Source organism: Python bivittatus, unplaced genomic scaffold, assembly GCF_059951505.1.
Source record: "Python bivittatus isolate LINGU-HERP-01145 unplaced genomic scaffold, Pbiv_v1 ctg000850_np1212, whole genome shotgun sequence".
Classification (NCBI taxonomy): Eukaryota; Metazoa; Chordata; class Lepidosauria; order Squamata; family Pythonidae; genus Python; species Python bivittatus.
Genome location: NW_028277112.1, coordinates 37,737,945 through 37,753,407, shown reverse-complemented (window position 1 = coordinate 37,753,407; position 15,463 = coordinate 37,737,945). Strand labels below are relative to the sequence as shown.

The window sequence follows — 15,463 nt, the reverse complement described above, 5'->3', positions numbered from 1 at the left end:
ATGATTTACCTATGTATTTCCACAACCCTAGCTATCCCATCAACATCTCAGATACTTTATGAAATTAATCCAGCAACTATATGGTTGTAGATTTTGTTATATCTGTCTTTATTGCTGAAACATTAGGCAAAACAGAGTGGGATTTAGATTATTCAATTTCTGATGACTTAATTATTAAAAGCTAATAATCCCTGGACCTTCTGAAGGAGTCTTTGCTATCAGAAGTGACATTTTTTTCAGTAGTCTGGAAATAAGCTTTTACCTGACATGACTTTTCCACCTGCTATCTTCTCAGTTCATGTTGCTAAGCAAAGGAACTGCTGAGTGTCAGACTGAAATTCAAATTATGTCTTGATAACTTAACAATGAGGGCAGAGTTTGACCAAATTAATTGTAACAATTTTTTATCTGTAAAGTAGTAGCCATGGAAATCAATAGGTGAAAGAACCTCTCATGGGTTATCTGCAAAGTAATCAAAATAGGTCAGATGGTGTTTGTTCCTTTCATGCAGGTATTTAGGCTGTTTCGTCTAAACGCATTTAAATGTGCTTAAATGAATAATTTACTAGGTGAAAATATTTTGCTTATCTTCCAACAATCTTTAGTACATTAATATATACAAAATAGTAAGAATTACTGTGTTTGGGATACATACGCTAATAGCCCAGAATACAGTCTAAGAAAATGTATTTCTTGTAACTGCAAGATAAGTATATTGAAGTTAAAAGTTCTTTTTAATTATAACTTTATAAATGTTCTTTTTAATTAATTAATTTATTAAAATATGATGTTAAATACCATTGGTACTACTATCCAGTAGTTCTGCATACTCCTGTCAAGGTGGTCAGAAAATGTTATTAGCAAAATTTTCTATTTTAAGATCTTTTAATTGTTTAATAGAAGTCAGGAGACTGTGAGTCCTAGTCCTGCCTTAGGCATGAAAGCCCGCTTGGTGACTCTGGACCAGTCATCAACTTACCTCACAGGGTTGTTGTTGTGGGGAAAATAGGAGGAAGGAGTATTAGGTATGTTTGCTGCCTTGAGTTATTTATAAAAAGAACAAAAGCAGGATAAAAAAATAAAAAAAAATAATTCTACAGATTTCTGTCTTTTCATACTGAATCATTTACGTGATGCTGTTTGATAATTTATGGAGAATTGGGATTAATGGTCATAGCTGAGCAGGGCTTTGAAAAACAGATTTTTCAGGGCATATTGAATCATAGAGGGACCATTTAAGCCATTGAGTCTAACTTCATCCCAGTTCAGAAATTCTAAACAGATAGTTGTTCAGGCATATCCATATGCAGTAAGGAAGAAATTTAATTATTTTGCTTCTTTGAATAATCAGTTCTATTTTTGAATTGTTCTTATGATTTTTTTCTTAATATTCAACCAGATCTGCCTTCTTTAACTTAAAGAAAGAATTGTTCTGTGTCCTGCACTCTGGGATGATAGAGAGAAGGTTTAGGTCTTTTTCTGTGAGACATTATTTAGCTACTTCAAAAGAGATATATCTCTGTCAGTTATCTATCCTCAAATCTAACTGGACCCAGTTCTTTCAGCTTCTCTACATAAAACTTCATTCCAGACATCTGATCATCGTCATTGTCCCTTTCTACATATTTCGACTTCTTTGAATGCTTTTTATGAGGCCTTCTTATGATCAGAAGAGGATACAGTACTTGAATTGAGGTCTAATTGATGCAAACTCTAGTGGAAATACTATTTCCCATGATTTGGGAACTGTACTGCAATTGATGTCATCTAAAATTGGATCTGACTAACTGATGAAGCTTCTGATCAACTATAAGATCCTTTTGGTACATGCTGTTATCAAACCAGATATCCCCCACTCTACAACTGTATAATTTTTTTCCTAAATGAAGAACTTTGCATTTGGCTCTGTTACATTTAATTCTATTTTCAGCATGTTTCTTTAAACTATCAATATTATTTTGAATGTGTGTCTGTTTTCTAGGGTATTAGCTAATCCCATCCAACCTATTAAAGAAGTTACTTTATTAAGAAAAGCTATCCATTCAAAATGTTTGTTCAGTTAGTGCTATCCTCAAGCTTCCTAATATGTGTAACTGCATATTACTTATAAATTGAAGTAAGTACTGCTGAAACAAAATACCTATGCTGTTTTTTTTCCCCTGCCTTTCTAGTATAAGTGGCTTCCTTCTCCACCTTCAAAAGATGTTAAAAGCAAACCCAAAAAAAGAACAGTTGTCTTGGGAAATGGCAGGAAAGGAAAAGCTACTATACGTATTGGTAATTATTTTATCTCTTTTTGTATGAGTTGATATATAAATTCTTTTACTATATCAGTGAATTGCTATTCTCTTATACATTTATAAAATTCTAAAAACAATGAAATTAAACAAATAGTGAGAAGATTATTAAGGAATGCCCAGATAAAATGAAAAGAATTATCTGATACAGATGATCTGATTACCTAATATTTTAGTTTTTAGAAATACCAAGAAAACATGAACTCCTAATTGTGTTATGATTTATAGTCAGTTTATTTCAACCAGATGAAAAGTCAGAAAGCTCTTATATTCTCTGGAAATATAAAACTGACTATCCCAACAATCAAGAGAACTAATATATTTTTAAAGCTCCAAAATAGTTTTTCATTTACAAAATGTCATTTAAAATGCTTAAATTTGTATTTTGTTTCGTCATATGATAAGTATGATCAAATTGAACAGAAATATGAATATTCTTCATATATGCTAGATAGGAACAAACAATCCAGTCGTAGGCTGTTGGTGCCATTTCTACGCATACTTTTGTATAGTAAGGAAATTATACCTTCATAAAGCTAATGAGTTTGACTAGATTTTAAATGTGCAGTGAATGTTTGCTTTACTCAATTTACCAAGGATTCTCAAAGCCTATTAACGTTCCTGGGTATGTCTGGAAATGTCTAACTTAGCCATTCCTGAAGGTAAAAATATAACTTATTTGATGTTACCACCATGCTACTCCTTCCTCTCAGTATAAGACTGTGCAAATTTACTTGGAAGTAAGTCCCACTATGTTATTCTATTCTATTCAGCTCCCAAGATGGTAGTCCTGGAGGGAAGCTGGAAGGTCCTGCATTGTTGGCCAGATAGTCACTTTGCTAGTTAACAGTCCCAGTCTTTTCTTCTGGAGATACTTAAAAAAGTCTGGGACTCTAGCTGAATAGTAGGAATTGTGTCTTGGCTATCTCTTGCCAAAATGACCAACTTTATCTTTCTGCTCCAAAGTTTTTTGGGAGGATGGGCTAGATTTTATTTTGTAGAGTAGTTGAGGCATTCTGATATGATAAAGACTAGGGCTCTGTGGCACTTCAGACTGAATTCCAACAAGGAATTTCAAAGTATGTAGAAATCTGAATGTAATATCTGTCGGCAACTCTTAGTAGCTACATGTTTTCTTGGGATTGCATGGCTGTCCTCACCAGTTGCGCATGATTATGAGGAAGGAGGTACTTTAAAAATTTGCAGGGAGATGCTACATTTGTGTCCATGTGAACTACAAAACACCTTTTTGTATATGAATCTGAAATGCTGCCTATTCTTAATTAAGAATTTTATATTGCATCCGGAAAAATGCTGTTTTTAGTGTAGTTGTTTGGGTGTGTGTTGAATTACATGTATATGAAATATCAACTTTTCATCTGATAATGGAAGCATTTTTACTCTTCTGAAATGTAAGCATCTTTATAAATAGACCAACATTAGTAAATGTAGCTTGCATTGTGTACATGTATGTACATTTGGATTTTCTAATTTAAAGCTCTCAATTTACAAGACAAGCTTGATTCAAATGTACAAAGGGAAAATAAGCCTGATGAAGCTAATCTCTCTACTGAGTTGCTTGGCTTAGTTTGTATTAGCCTCTTACAATAATTCTTGATAAGACAGACACTGAAATTTTACGTTATAAATGGAAAGGTATCTAGACCATACTTTCTTAGCTGATTTTTCCTGTTTGGCTGTTTTTCCTGCTTTTGCTTCAGTAATTTGGAGACACAGAGGTAAGCATACAAAATACAACTGAGATTTTTGGAGTTAAAATTGCAGTCCTATATTCACTTTGGCATGTTCTGTAAATATTACTGTATTGTCACTATCAAGTGTGAAACTGTTATCCTGAACACCAAAGAGAGTGTTTCAACCTCATAACATTAACAGAATGCTTGAAATGTCCGATTTCATGAAGTTTCACACCTGAAAAAGTTTGAAATGAAACATTTTGCACACCCCTGTTGTAATAGGCTGAAAACATGTAGGTGCATTGTTTTTATTGGGAGTTTAGAATCACATTACCATGTTATAGTGGCTCTAATATGTATTACAGCTGTATAAACTTTAAAACATTGTGTAGATATTGTAGGAGGAGTGTCATATGATGGCAAAAAATGAAGATGAAATGAAAAATTAATGAAAATAAAAAACTGAAGTGAATGAAATGAAAATGAAAAACTGATGAAGTGAGCTGCAGCTCATGCAAGCTTATGCCTTTTCATAAAATTTTAGTTGGAAAATTTGTTAGAAAAATTGTTATGCCTCCTAATAACATTTGTTAGACTCCTGATAAAATATTATTTATTGTTGTTTCATAGTGTGATGTAACTTGATGTTCGTTGTTGCTCCATAATGTAATTTTTAAAAATATCATTTTTTGTAATATACAGAATGTACCAAAAGTCAGGCTCCATAGACAATTTATTATATACATTACATTAAATGTTCTAATTTGTTGCCATTTTCTTCTAAACACTTCCTTACTCATTTGACACATGGCCTTGAGTATTTCTAAGTACAGTAACATTTTCTCTGAAAAAAATAAAATAAAATATATTGTGATTGATCTGTCGGGCTTTAAATTTAATTCAACCTGTATTTTGAGGAGAAGGAGCATGAAAAAGAAAACTTAAGCAAATTAGTAGTAAACTCTACAAAATTAAATTGCCTTTTCAGCCTTGTCCAATCTGGTATTTTCCAGATGTATTGACATCCGGAGAGTACCAGTTTGGGTGACTGGGGAGGATTGGGTATCAAGAAGATTGTTATTATATCATAATTTTTATAGTTATAATTACATGGTGGTAGCTTCCAGTTGTCGAATATTAAATCTAGAATTTATGGAATGAAACTGTTTCTTGGTAGATTGGATAGCATTTTTTTTAGGTGATTGGGTTTAGAGTGGAAACTCAATGCCATCCTTGTTCTTTGATCTAAAATTCAAATGTGTGTTATTTTTGAAAATGTGTGTTATTTTTGAAAATGTTCTTCCTTTTGTTTGGTGCAGGATTTTCATCAAAAAAATCATTGAGTCCTGGTAAGACAACTTCATGGGATCACGACAACTATGCTCCAAAGCCATTACCCCCAGGGTCACATGGCTTCCTACCCTGGCGTACTGCTGAACGTGCAAAGCACCATAGGTAATGTGTACCGAAGGTGATAAGTTTTTATATTGTAATGTGGGAAAAGAAAGTAAATGATTCTTGGGGAGTAGGGATATGTATTTTCAGAGTAAATAATACATATGTTTTAGATAGGAAATATAGAGTCTTGAAAATAGTTCTTCATGCTTTCTCTTCTGCCCCATATGTAGTTGTGATTTTGAAGAACTGAATTTACAAAATATTCACAACTAGGTCATAGTTTCACAAAATGTTTGTAGGTAGACCCTAACCTTCAGCACAGTATCAAGAGTATATATAATCAATCAAATTAAAAAAAAAATTATAACATGCCTGCTACTGGAGTGCAGTCCAACCACAATAAAAAATTAACAAATAAGAACTAAACATCTATTAAAATCGCACAAAAGGAACAAAATCAATATAAACCATAATATTTTTCCAATCACAATAAAAATTATACAGTTATAATTGTATAAAAATCCTAAATCCTACCTGCTAGAACAGAAGAGAACAGATTTTACTGTAGACATTGGCCAGAGTTCCACTAAAAGCAAAATAAAAGTTTTAACCAAACAAAATAAAATAAAAAATAAAAGAGAAATAGCTGTATGGTTGATGGATTAGGTCATGGTGAATTTAACAGACAATGAAACAGACTTCGGCTGCATTCGAAGAAGCAGTACTGGTCACCTAACAGAATGGATCTGAATGACTTGAAAAAAGTTATAAATTATAGTTGTGTGTCTTTATAAAATATATGGCGCAGCAAAACATGAACCATATTCATGTTTTAAGATTCAGGGGCAGAATCTTAATTGTAAGGGGGGTTTCTGAATTTCCCCTCAAGGACAGCTGTTGATAGTACATTAAAATGTGCTAATATTAATGCTCTATATGTAGTGTTGGTTATTTGATTCAGATATCTTGCTGGTCTAAAAAAAGGCGACTGGATAGTAAAAGACACATGTCTTGGTAGGGCTGATATCTAATTGCCTTTCTATATCTGTAATATGTTGTTTAAGGCCTGACGCTGCTTCATCATAGCCCATTATCAAAAGTACATCTTATTAGAAGCCCTAACACTTCAACTTTTGGTAAAGCAATCTTCTCTAAGACGATTTGGAATTATCAGTGAAGATTGGGGGGTCTTGACCTGTAGGAAAATCAGTTGCTTTAAGCAGTATGGAAAAATATACAGCTATGCACTGGTGTCACACCCGCCAAAGGACTGCACTGAGCACGCATTGTGTCACTTGGAAAACAGTTTTTAGAAATTTAGATTGTAATCTCTCTAAGGGAGCAAAAGAGTTATATGGACCTAACTAGGCTCCAAATAAGAGTTGTGCACAAACTTTGTAAAAAAATACTTTTAGTGCAGCCGATATGAATAATGATACATTTCTAGAATAATAAAATAATTGTATTCTTTTATTATGGATTTTTAAACATTTTGGACAACATAATCGTGATGTGCCCTGTGTTTGCAAGAGGAATTAAACACTACCTTCCAATGTTGAATATTTTAACTTGTTTGATTGGGTGCTCATTCAGCTGCCAAGCATGGACTCTAGGGTGCTTGGCAAAAACTAAAACCTTTGTTTTAGTGTAATTAATCTTCAAAACTTATTCAGTGGAATATATAGCTAGAACATGCAAGGCTTGCTTTAAACCAATTTGTGTATGGGATAACAAAACTACATCATCCATATACAAAAGAATTGCCATATGTTTATCAGCCAAATTTAAAGGATGGTAGGCAAAGCTGTTTAGCCTGGTCACAAGAGAATTAATATAAAGGTTAAATAGGAAAGGTGACAGGATACAGCCTTGCCTTACTTCTCATCAAATATTTCTCTAGTGTAATGACAATTGCATATTGCACTGAACTTTTAGTCCAGAGTGCTTATAAAGTTTGACAATTAAGAGGAGCGAACATCTATCTAAGGTAGAATTTTTAAGCACTACAGCTTAGATCTGAAAACAAAGTCAAATGCCAGCCTAAAATCAAACATTATATAGTGCAGTGGTATACTTTTTTACAAAGGGTTGGAAAATAAGAGCATGGTCTGTAACTGGACTCTGGTTCTAAAACCTGCTTGCTCTTCAGCCAGTATACTGTATATTCTGAATCAACCCAATCAGAAAGTGTATTATACAGAGGCTTAGCATTATGTTTAAGAGACTGATGGGCTGATAATTAACAATTGATTGCCTTTTTTGGCACTGTAAGAGTGCCTTGGAATCAGTGTGGTATGGTCTGTAATAGTAAACAAAGAAGTTAATGCAGGTGTCTATAATTCCAAATTACTATAGCTAACTTCAGCAGTGATGAAATCATTAACAGGAGCTTTATTGGACTTAAACTGTTTTACCAAGCCTGCTATTTCTGAGGCTGTGACAGGAGCCCTATATGAAAGCAGTCTGGCATCAAGTTCTGGACTGAATTCAAATAACTCTTCCTGTGTATACAGTGTCCTAAAGCAATCCTTCCACACAATTGCTAGAGCAGGGAAGTCTGTAAATGGGAGAGGTTATCCCTTGCCAAAACAGAGCTCTTAGATTGTGGTGCTACAATTAAATAGTCCCATGAAACTCTGATAGTCTGCCTCTTCTGAGTTTGAAGCAATTGTTTATATTGTTTTTCAAGAGCAGCAAGTTTTGAACAGAGTGTGATAATTATCATCTTTGGACTCTTTAAATTGGCTAACCAATTCTCTTCTGGCCTTTCAACATTCAAATTAAAACCAGGGTTGAGAAGAAGGGAACGTAACCCTAGAATTTGTATTCTTCGTTGATTTGGATGTAGATAATATTGGCTAAATCAGTTTGCTGTAATTCTGTAGAATAAACCTTCATATTCTCTTCTGACAGTTACAGAGTGGATCTGTGCAACTGCCTCAGAAGAAAGAGGTTTAATTATTTTTCTTTGGTGTGCTGTCTACCTTAATGTGAATTAATCTTCTTTCCGTATTCTCTTTAAATGTAGGACTAGATTCTATGAAGAACTTACCAAAAGCCTTCATTAATAATATGCTTGGGAGATGATCATTGTCATGGCAAATGTCAATGTAAAATTTTGTAAAAAAGGGCACAAATTCCTTGAAATTGCTGTATCAGGGAAAGCCTCACACCAGCCCAGTGTGAGTATTTGGCACTGCCTGTAGGCCCATTCAGTACAAATAATGTAAGCTTATTAAAGTATCAGACAAAGCCCCTTATAATCCCTGGTTCTGTCTTTAAATTGTCAAGTAAGTAGAGGGAAAGATTCACTTATGACTTAACATTAGTAATGCGGAATCAAAACACAGGACTCAAATGCAAAACAAGCAACGCTTCACTGCAGTGTTTATTAGACAGTGCGCACTGGAGGGGACCCACCAAGGGTTAGTGCGAGGCACTCTCCTACAGGCAAAATGGATACCTTGATATTTATACACTTCTACAAGAAGGGGAAGGGAAAAAGAATGCATACACATACATATTCATATGATGATGCAGGAATGCCTAAATAAGCAATACTTCTCAAGTTACTTTCTGCCCCTCTTCTATCTACTATCTTCAGGGAAAACAATATTGTCACAGAGAAGAAGAAACAAATTAGTTCAAGGTGCCAAATGCCAGGAAGAACGCATCCTCCTTCAAGACAGATGCCTAGTATATTTATTATTTTATTTATTTTTATTTATTAAATTTATCTTCTCCCAGTGAGGGACTCTGGGTGGCTCACACAAACCGTTTAAAACAATAAATATATATAAATACAGTGGTACCTTGGGTCACAAACGCTTCTGTTCACGACCAATTCGGGTCACGAACAGCACCATTCGCAAAATTTTGCTTCCATCCGCGAACTCCGCATCGGGTGACGAACAGGATCCGCGGCCATTTTCCCTGCCATGACACGTGGTCGTGGCTTCCTGTAGGGAGGGGGACTCTCCCTCCAAGCAATAACCGCCTCCCTACCCGCCTTCCTGTCGTCCACGCCAGAAGTCGCCTCGAGCAAGGTTAGCATTCCTTCTCTTCGTACTGCACTGTACTGTATTTTGTTTCATATTTTTGTGGTTTTAAAAAAAAATACATATGGTTCAGAATGGATTAACCATAATTACATTGAACCTTATGGGAAAATTTGATTCAGGATGTGACCAAAATTGGTTGGCAACCAAATTCGGAGGGTTCAGAACGGATTAACCATATTTACATTGAACCTTATGGGAAAATTTGATTCAGGTCGCGACCAATTCGGGTTGCGACCAGAGTTGCGGAACGAATTAAGTTTGTGACCCGACGTACCACTGTACATAAAACATAAAAAATTATATATAACATTACCAAAAAGAGAAAGTCCAAGAAAATTATGGATTCTGGGGCTGAAGACAACAGGCCTCTAAGGGGCTAGCCATCCCCACGTTTGATGTCTTTCCTCCCCACCCCAGGCCAAATGGCAGAGCCAGGTCTTCAAAGCCCTCTGGAAGGCCAGGAGTGAGGGGGCCAATCTCACCTCTGGAGGCAGAATATTCCAAAGAGTGGGGGCTACAGCAGAGAAGGCCTGCCTTCTGGACCCCGCTGATCGGAGTTCTTTTACCAAGGGGGTCCGAAGCATGCCCTCTCTGTGATTTGGTGGGATGGGTTGACATCATGGGGAAGAGGCAATCCCTTAGGTAACCTGGCCCCATGCCACGTAGGGCTTTAAAGGTGATAACCAACACCTTGAATTGGATTTGGAAGCAAACTGGTACCCAGTGCAGCTTGCAGAGCAACAGTGTTACATGGGCCCTTCTTGGGGCTCCCAAAATAGCCCGAACAGCTGCATTCTGGACCAGCTGTAGTTTCCAAATACTTTTCAAGGGTAGCCCCATGTAGACCGCATTGTGGTAGTCTATATGGGAGATAACAAGGGCATGAGTGACTGTTCGAAGGGCATCCCAGTCCAGGAAAGGACGTAACTGATGCACAACCCGAAGTTGTACAAAGGCCCTCCTGGCCACGGCTGCCACCTGCTTTTCAAGCAAGAGCCGTGAGTTCAGGAGGACCTCCAGATTATGCACTGGGTCTGTCTGGGGCAGTGCTACCCCATCCAGCACCAAAGATGACAAAGTCCTGGATACAGAGGAGCTATTAACTCACAGCTAGTCTGTCTTACCAGAGTTCAGCTGAAGCCTGTTGTTCCCCATCCAGACCCTTACAGCCTCCAGGCACTGCGAAAGGGCGGTCACAGCATCACTTACCTCACCTGGGATGGAAATGTATAATTGGGTATCATCAGCATATTGATGATACCTCATCCCATGATGATGGATGATTTCACCCAGCAGTTTCATGTAGTCATTAAAAAGGAGCGGAGAGAGAACCGAACCCTGCAGCACCCCACAAAGGAGGGGCTGGGGATGGGACCTCTCGCTCCCTGTCACCCGATTGGGATAGGCCCTGGAGAAAGGAGGTGAGCCAGCACAGAACCATGCTGCCCATCCCCAATTCCTTGAGCCGTCCCAAAAGGATACCGTGGTCGACAGTATCAAAAGCCGCTGAGAGATCAAGGAGAGCAAGGATGGTCACACGTCCACCATCCCGCCCCTGCCAGAGATCATCCATAAGCGCAACCAATGCCGTTTCCGTTCGATAACCGGGCCTGAAACCTGACTGAAAAGGGTCCAGATAATCCGTTTCCTCCAGAACCCTTTGGAGCTGTGATGCCACCACTTTCTCAATCACCTTCCCCAAAAAGAGAAGGTGGGAGACTGGGTGAAAATTGTCCAGAACAGTAGGATCCAGGGAGGGTTTCTTGAGGAGGGGGTGCACTAACGCCTCCTTAAAGGCAGCTGGAAACACCCCCTCCCACAAAGATGTATCAACCATCACCTGGATCCAACCACATGTCACCTCCCAAGCTGCTTTCACTAGCCAGGAGGGGCATGGGTCAAGATGGCAAGTGGCCTTCACCATCCCCAGGATCCTCTCCACTTCCTCGGGATCAACAGGATCAAACTGTTCCCAGATAACTGGGTCAAAATGGTCCCCCAGTATCTCCCCAGACCCTGCCCCATGCTCGGAGTCCAACTTGGAACGAATCCAAGCAACTTTGTCCTGCATATGCTCCGAAAATTCCTCCATGCAGCCCTGCAAATGAATCACCACATCCCCCTTACCAAGGAGGGATCTAGTGACCCCAAACAGGGCTGCAGGGCAGCATTCTGCAGATGCTATAAGGGCGGAGAAGTAATGGTGCTTCGCCGCTCTTATCGCCATAATGTAGGCCTTGATAGTGGCTCTAACCTGTGCTCGGTCAGATTTGGTCTTTGTCTTCTTCCAGTGGCTCTCTAGATGTCTTGACCCTCTTCAGAACCCTCAACTCCTCTGTAAACCACGGGGAGTGTCAGAGCTGATGTGGCAAGAGAGGTCGCATAGGCGTGATCCTGTCCAAGGCCCCACGGGACCGTGCAGCAGATCTATGGAAATACCCCCCAGCTCCTTTTGAAACCCCGGTGGGTCCATCAGGCATATATGGGGATGTTTGTGATAAGGCTTTTTACAACCAGCCTAGTTCCCACCAGCTTCAAGGGTGCTGCATGTTCCCTTATATTTCAATTTTATTAAGGCGATCCCATTCATTTGAGGCCTCTAAAAACTTGCTTCTTTCACCCAAAGATGTATTTTCCTCACAGTAATATGACCTAACATTAATAATAATTTTCAGTAAAACACCCTTCTGCTCTTTACAGCTTCTATTTAGAATCACTTCCAACCAATCATTGTGCATAAATAAATATATTTAATAACTCCAAGGGTGTGTGGAATGGGGGTGGGGGGGAAGAGTTCCATAATCAAAGACCAGATCCTGAAATGCATGCAAATGAGATAGAACTACATGTGAAAATGAGATGAAAGAAATCCTTGTCTTGTTGATCATGCAGTATAAATGGAATTATTCCAAGACAGTAGCTGGTACAGGTAGTGGGGAATAGCTAAATGCAGCACCTAAACACTGTCACCTCAAGAGCTTAAACTAGGTTTTGATCCTAATAGGGAATCAGTATAAAGTTCTTTAGGAGGAGAAAGTATGGGAAAAACTAGGGAGGTCACAAAGAATGTGTACTGCAAAGTTCTGAACTAAGGTCAGCAGCTGAAGAGAGGGCATAGGAAAACCTGCCCATAAACTTTGCGAAAGTTCAGGTGAGAGACCAACAGGATCTGAACTAATAAATGTGCAGTACTTCTAACGTGTATTGCTAGACAACAATAACAGCAAAAAGAAACTACATCTTTCACGTTTACCATCCATATTTTTGGGTGTATGCTATCTGGTAAAATAGAATAAGACTTGTAAGCCACCTAGAGTCACTTACACAGTGAGATGGGCAGCGTAGACATTTGATTAATAAAATTAAATAAAGACTGTCAGTTGAAGGCTGTCTTATAGGAGGAGGGTACATATTTGAGCAAGTTAATTGTTTCAGGTTAGCTACAAACTCTGGTGCCATTATCTTCCAGCATGCTTATGCAGTGCGTTGGTTGCAATCTTTTCTGATTCTATGACAACACTGTCTTCAAAGGGAATTACCAGAATATTTCAAGGTTTTAAAAGTCACCTATCAGTGTTACCTGTTTCAAGTTTTGTTATTCCTTTCCTCTCTTTTTCTGGTGAGCCACTCAGCCCAGGCTGAAGTTACCTAGCTTCCTGCAAAATCATCTTCAGTATGTTATTCCTGCGTTACAGTTGAATCATTTATGAAGAATGTTAAAAAGTATTTCTTTCCCCAAAATCCAGCCAGTCACTTCTACTTCCCACCGAACACCAGGGCACCCAATTCTGGTATAGGAAGTTTGCCATTGAGTCATTTGACATTCAATTGATAAAGATGCTGCTTCTCTAATTGCTGCTGGAAGATGATTAGTAGGGATAAATGGCAGTCTGTCTCAGAAAAAGAAATAATAGATCTTGCAGGATCCATACCTTATCTATGCAGTTGTTACCAACTTCTTGACACTCTGATGCTTAAGAAATGTGGCTTCTTCTTTACATTGTATTCTTTAGCTAAGATTTTTTTTTAAAGATACATGAAGCATAAAAATAACATAAAGCCAAGTCAATTAAAACCATGAGAGTGGCACTAGTCATTTTCTGTGGGCTAATGCAACAGATAGAAATGTCACCACCACCCTTGGTACATCTAAAAATTGGTCACTTAAAGGAAAAACAATGATCTCTTCCTCATGAGGAAAATTAAAATTCCTAATAATTGGGGTTATGAATTCTGCTCAACAATGTGGACATTTAGATAAGACATAAGATACAGATTCAACCTATATGCTTGAACATATACAAGTACAATTTTCATTTGGAGGAGTTTCCTATGTGGACCATGCATGTTCTTGAAAAAATAGCAAGAGTCCAAGGAGAAGGGGTGATTCTACTATAATAAAGATTGGAAATTTCAACCTTATACACGTGAATATCTAAATCTCAGGCTCTAGGCTTAAATTCTGCTAAGGTTTTATTGGACTTAGGATAAATAAGGCTGGTTTGGGCAAACCAAAATATTGGTCAATTTGTCTTTGCAGACTGGATTCTAATCTATCATTCAGGGTAAGATGAACTAAAGAGGTCCCTCAAAGAATTTGCTTTGCCCAAAACCTTAAGTGACGTAATCTTGCACAAGCCTCAGAAGAGATACAGCCCAATTCTAGTTGTGTTAGGACATTAGAAGTCAAGTGAGGAATGCATGCTGTTGTTTTTAGAAATTTAGGTTGTATGGAATCCAAAGTCTATCTGTAACATAGCTGAGTTCCATAAAGCTACATACCCAGAACTTTGGCCTTGAATAACTTAATGTAGCTAGGACAAAATTATTCCCATGCTAGCTTGCAAATTGGCTAATAGCTAGAGATGCTTTTTGGGCCCTTGTAAATAGTTCCTTCGCTTAATTTCTCCAGCAGGGAGAGGATTTAAAATAAATGCCTAAATATTAAAAGAATTTCAGTTGCTCAGTCCATCTAGTTGAGGGATTTCAGGCACTTTCTAGAAAATGCCAGAATTTTTGTTTTTGAGCAGTTTATTTCAAGGCATTCTCTAAAACAGTAGGCTGATAATGCTCTAAGTCATCTACAGTACATATCCCAACTTTAGATGCAGAGAGAATGACTGCATAATTCACATCTAATAGTGAACATAATGAATTTAATATTTCTGTGCTACAAATTATTGTAAGCACTTTGCAGTTCTACATTTACAGTCGATAGGATGGTGGTGCTAAAGGTGAGAGGTTAATTTGCAGGTGTTGAGATATATGTATGGTTAAAGTCTCAGGATAAAATAAGATTTGCTTTATTGTATTCATAAATTTAAATCTTTGAATATTGCAAATGTATTTTGTTTTTAAATTAAAACATTTAACTTATTTTTAGGGCTTCATCTGCAAAGAATACCCATGAATTTCCATTGCAGATTCAGGTAAAGTGAGTTCTAACGAACAAATAAACTTTTATATTTGAATTTGTGACTATTTCACTAAGAAATATTCTGGAACAAGTGTTCCATAATTTTGTCTCTAGAAAAGACATGCTCTTATTGCCAACTTATTGCCAAAAAAAGGCATTGCCAAATATTACATAATTCATTTGTAAAGTGGGATTAGAATTAGATCTAATCCTGTAATATCTGCTTTATATACACAGACAGGTATTCCTGTGACAGTGACTGTGGAAAGTGCTTCTGCTTCTGAAACTGAGACAGATGGTGCTATAGAGAATGTCATTTGTGGAATGGATGCCATAGAGTCCCCTGAATTAACCAACTTAAAACGGTGGCATCAGTTACAGGTGTGGTTATGCATTAAAGTTTGGGTTAACTATAAAGATTACTAAATTAATAGTAATATTATATAAATTGTCTCAATAAGATGTTATTGAGTGTTATTTTTTGAATATGGACATTTAAATGAGGTGTAGATGTTTAAGACTGATTGATATCTTCATTTTCACTTAATCTTGGAGAGGGTCATTTAATCTTTAGATTCATTTAATCTTTAGTTG

At 37.3% G+C, this 15,463-nt stretch overlaps 1 protein-coding gene across 2 annotated transcripts in view; it reads left to right on the top strand.

Moving 5' to 3' along the window:
* CEP78 (centrosomal protein 78) overlaps positions 1 to 15,463 on the top strand; it is a 47,510-nt gene that overhangs the window by 17,746 nt on the left and 14,301 nt on the right. For both annotated transcript variants that reach the window (XM_088129893.1, XM_025172782.2), the window contains exons 10-13: positions 2,172 to 2,277; positions 5,314 to 5,449; positions 14,837 to 14,882; positions 15,107 to 15,250. In XM_088129893.1, the coding sequence (XP_087986019.1) occupies positions 2,172 to 2,277; positions 5,314 to 5,449; positions 14,837 to 14,882; positions 15,107 to 15,250 (432 nt within the window). The remainder of the gene's footprint in view (positions 1 to 2,171; positions 2,278 to 5,313; positions 5,450 to 14,836; positions 14,883 to 15,106; positions 15,251 to 15,463) is intronic.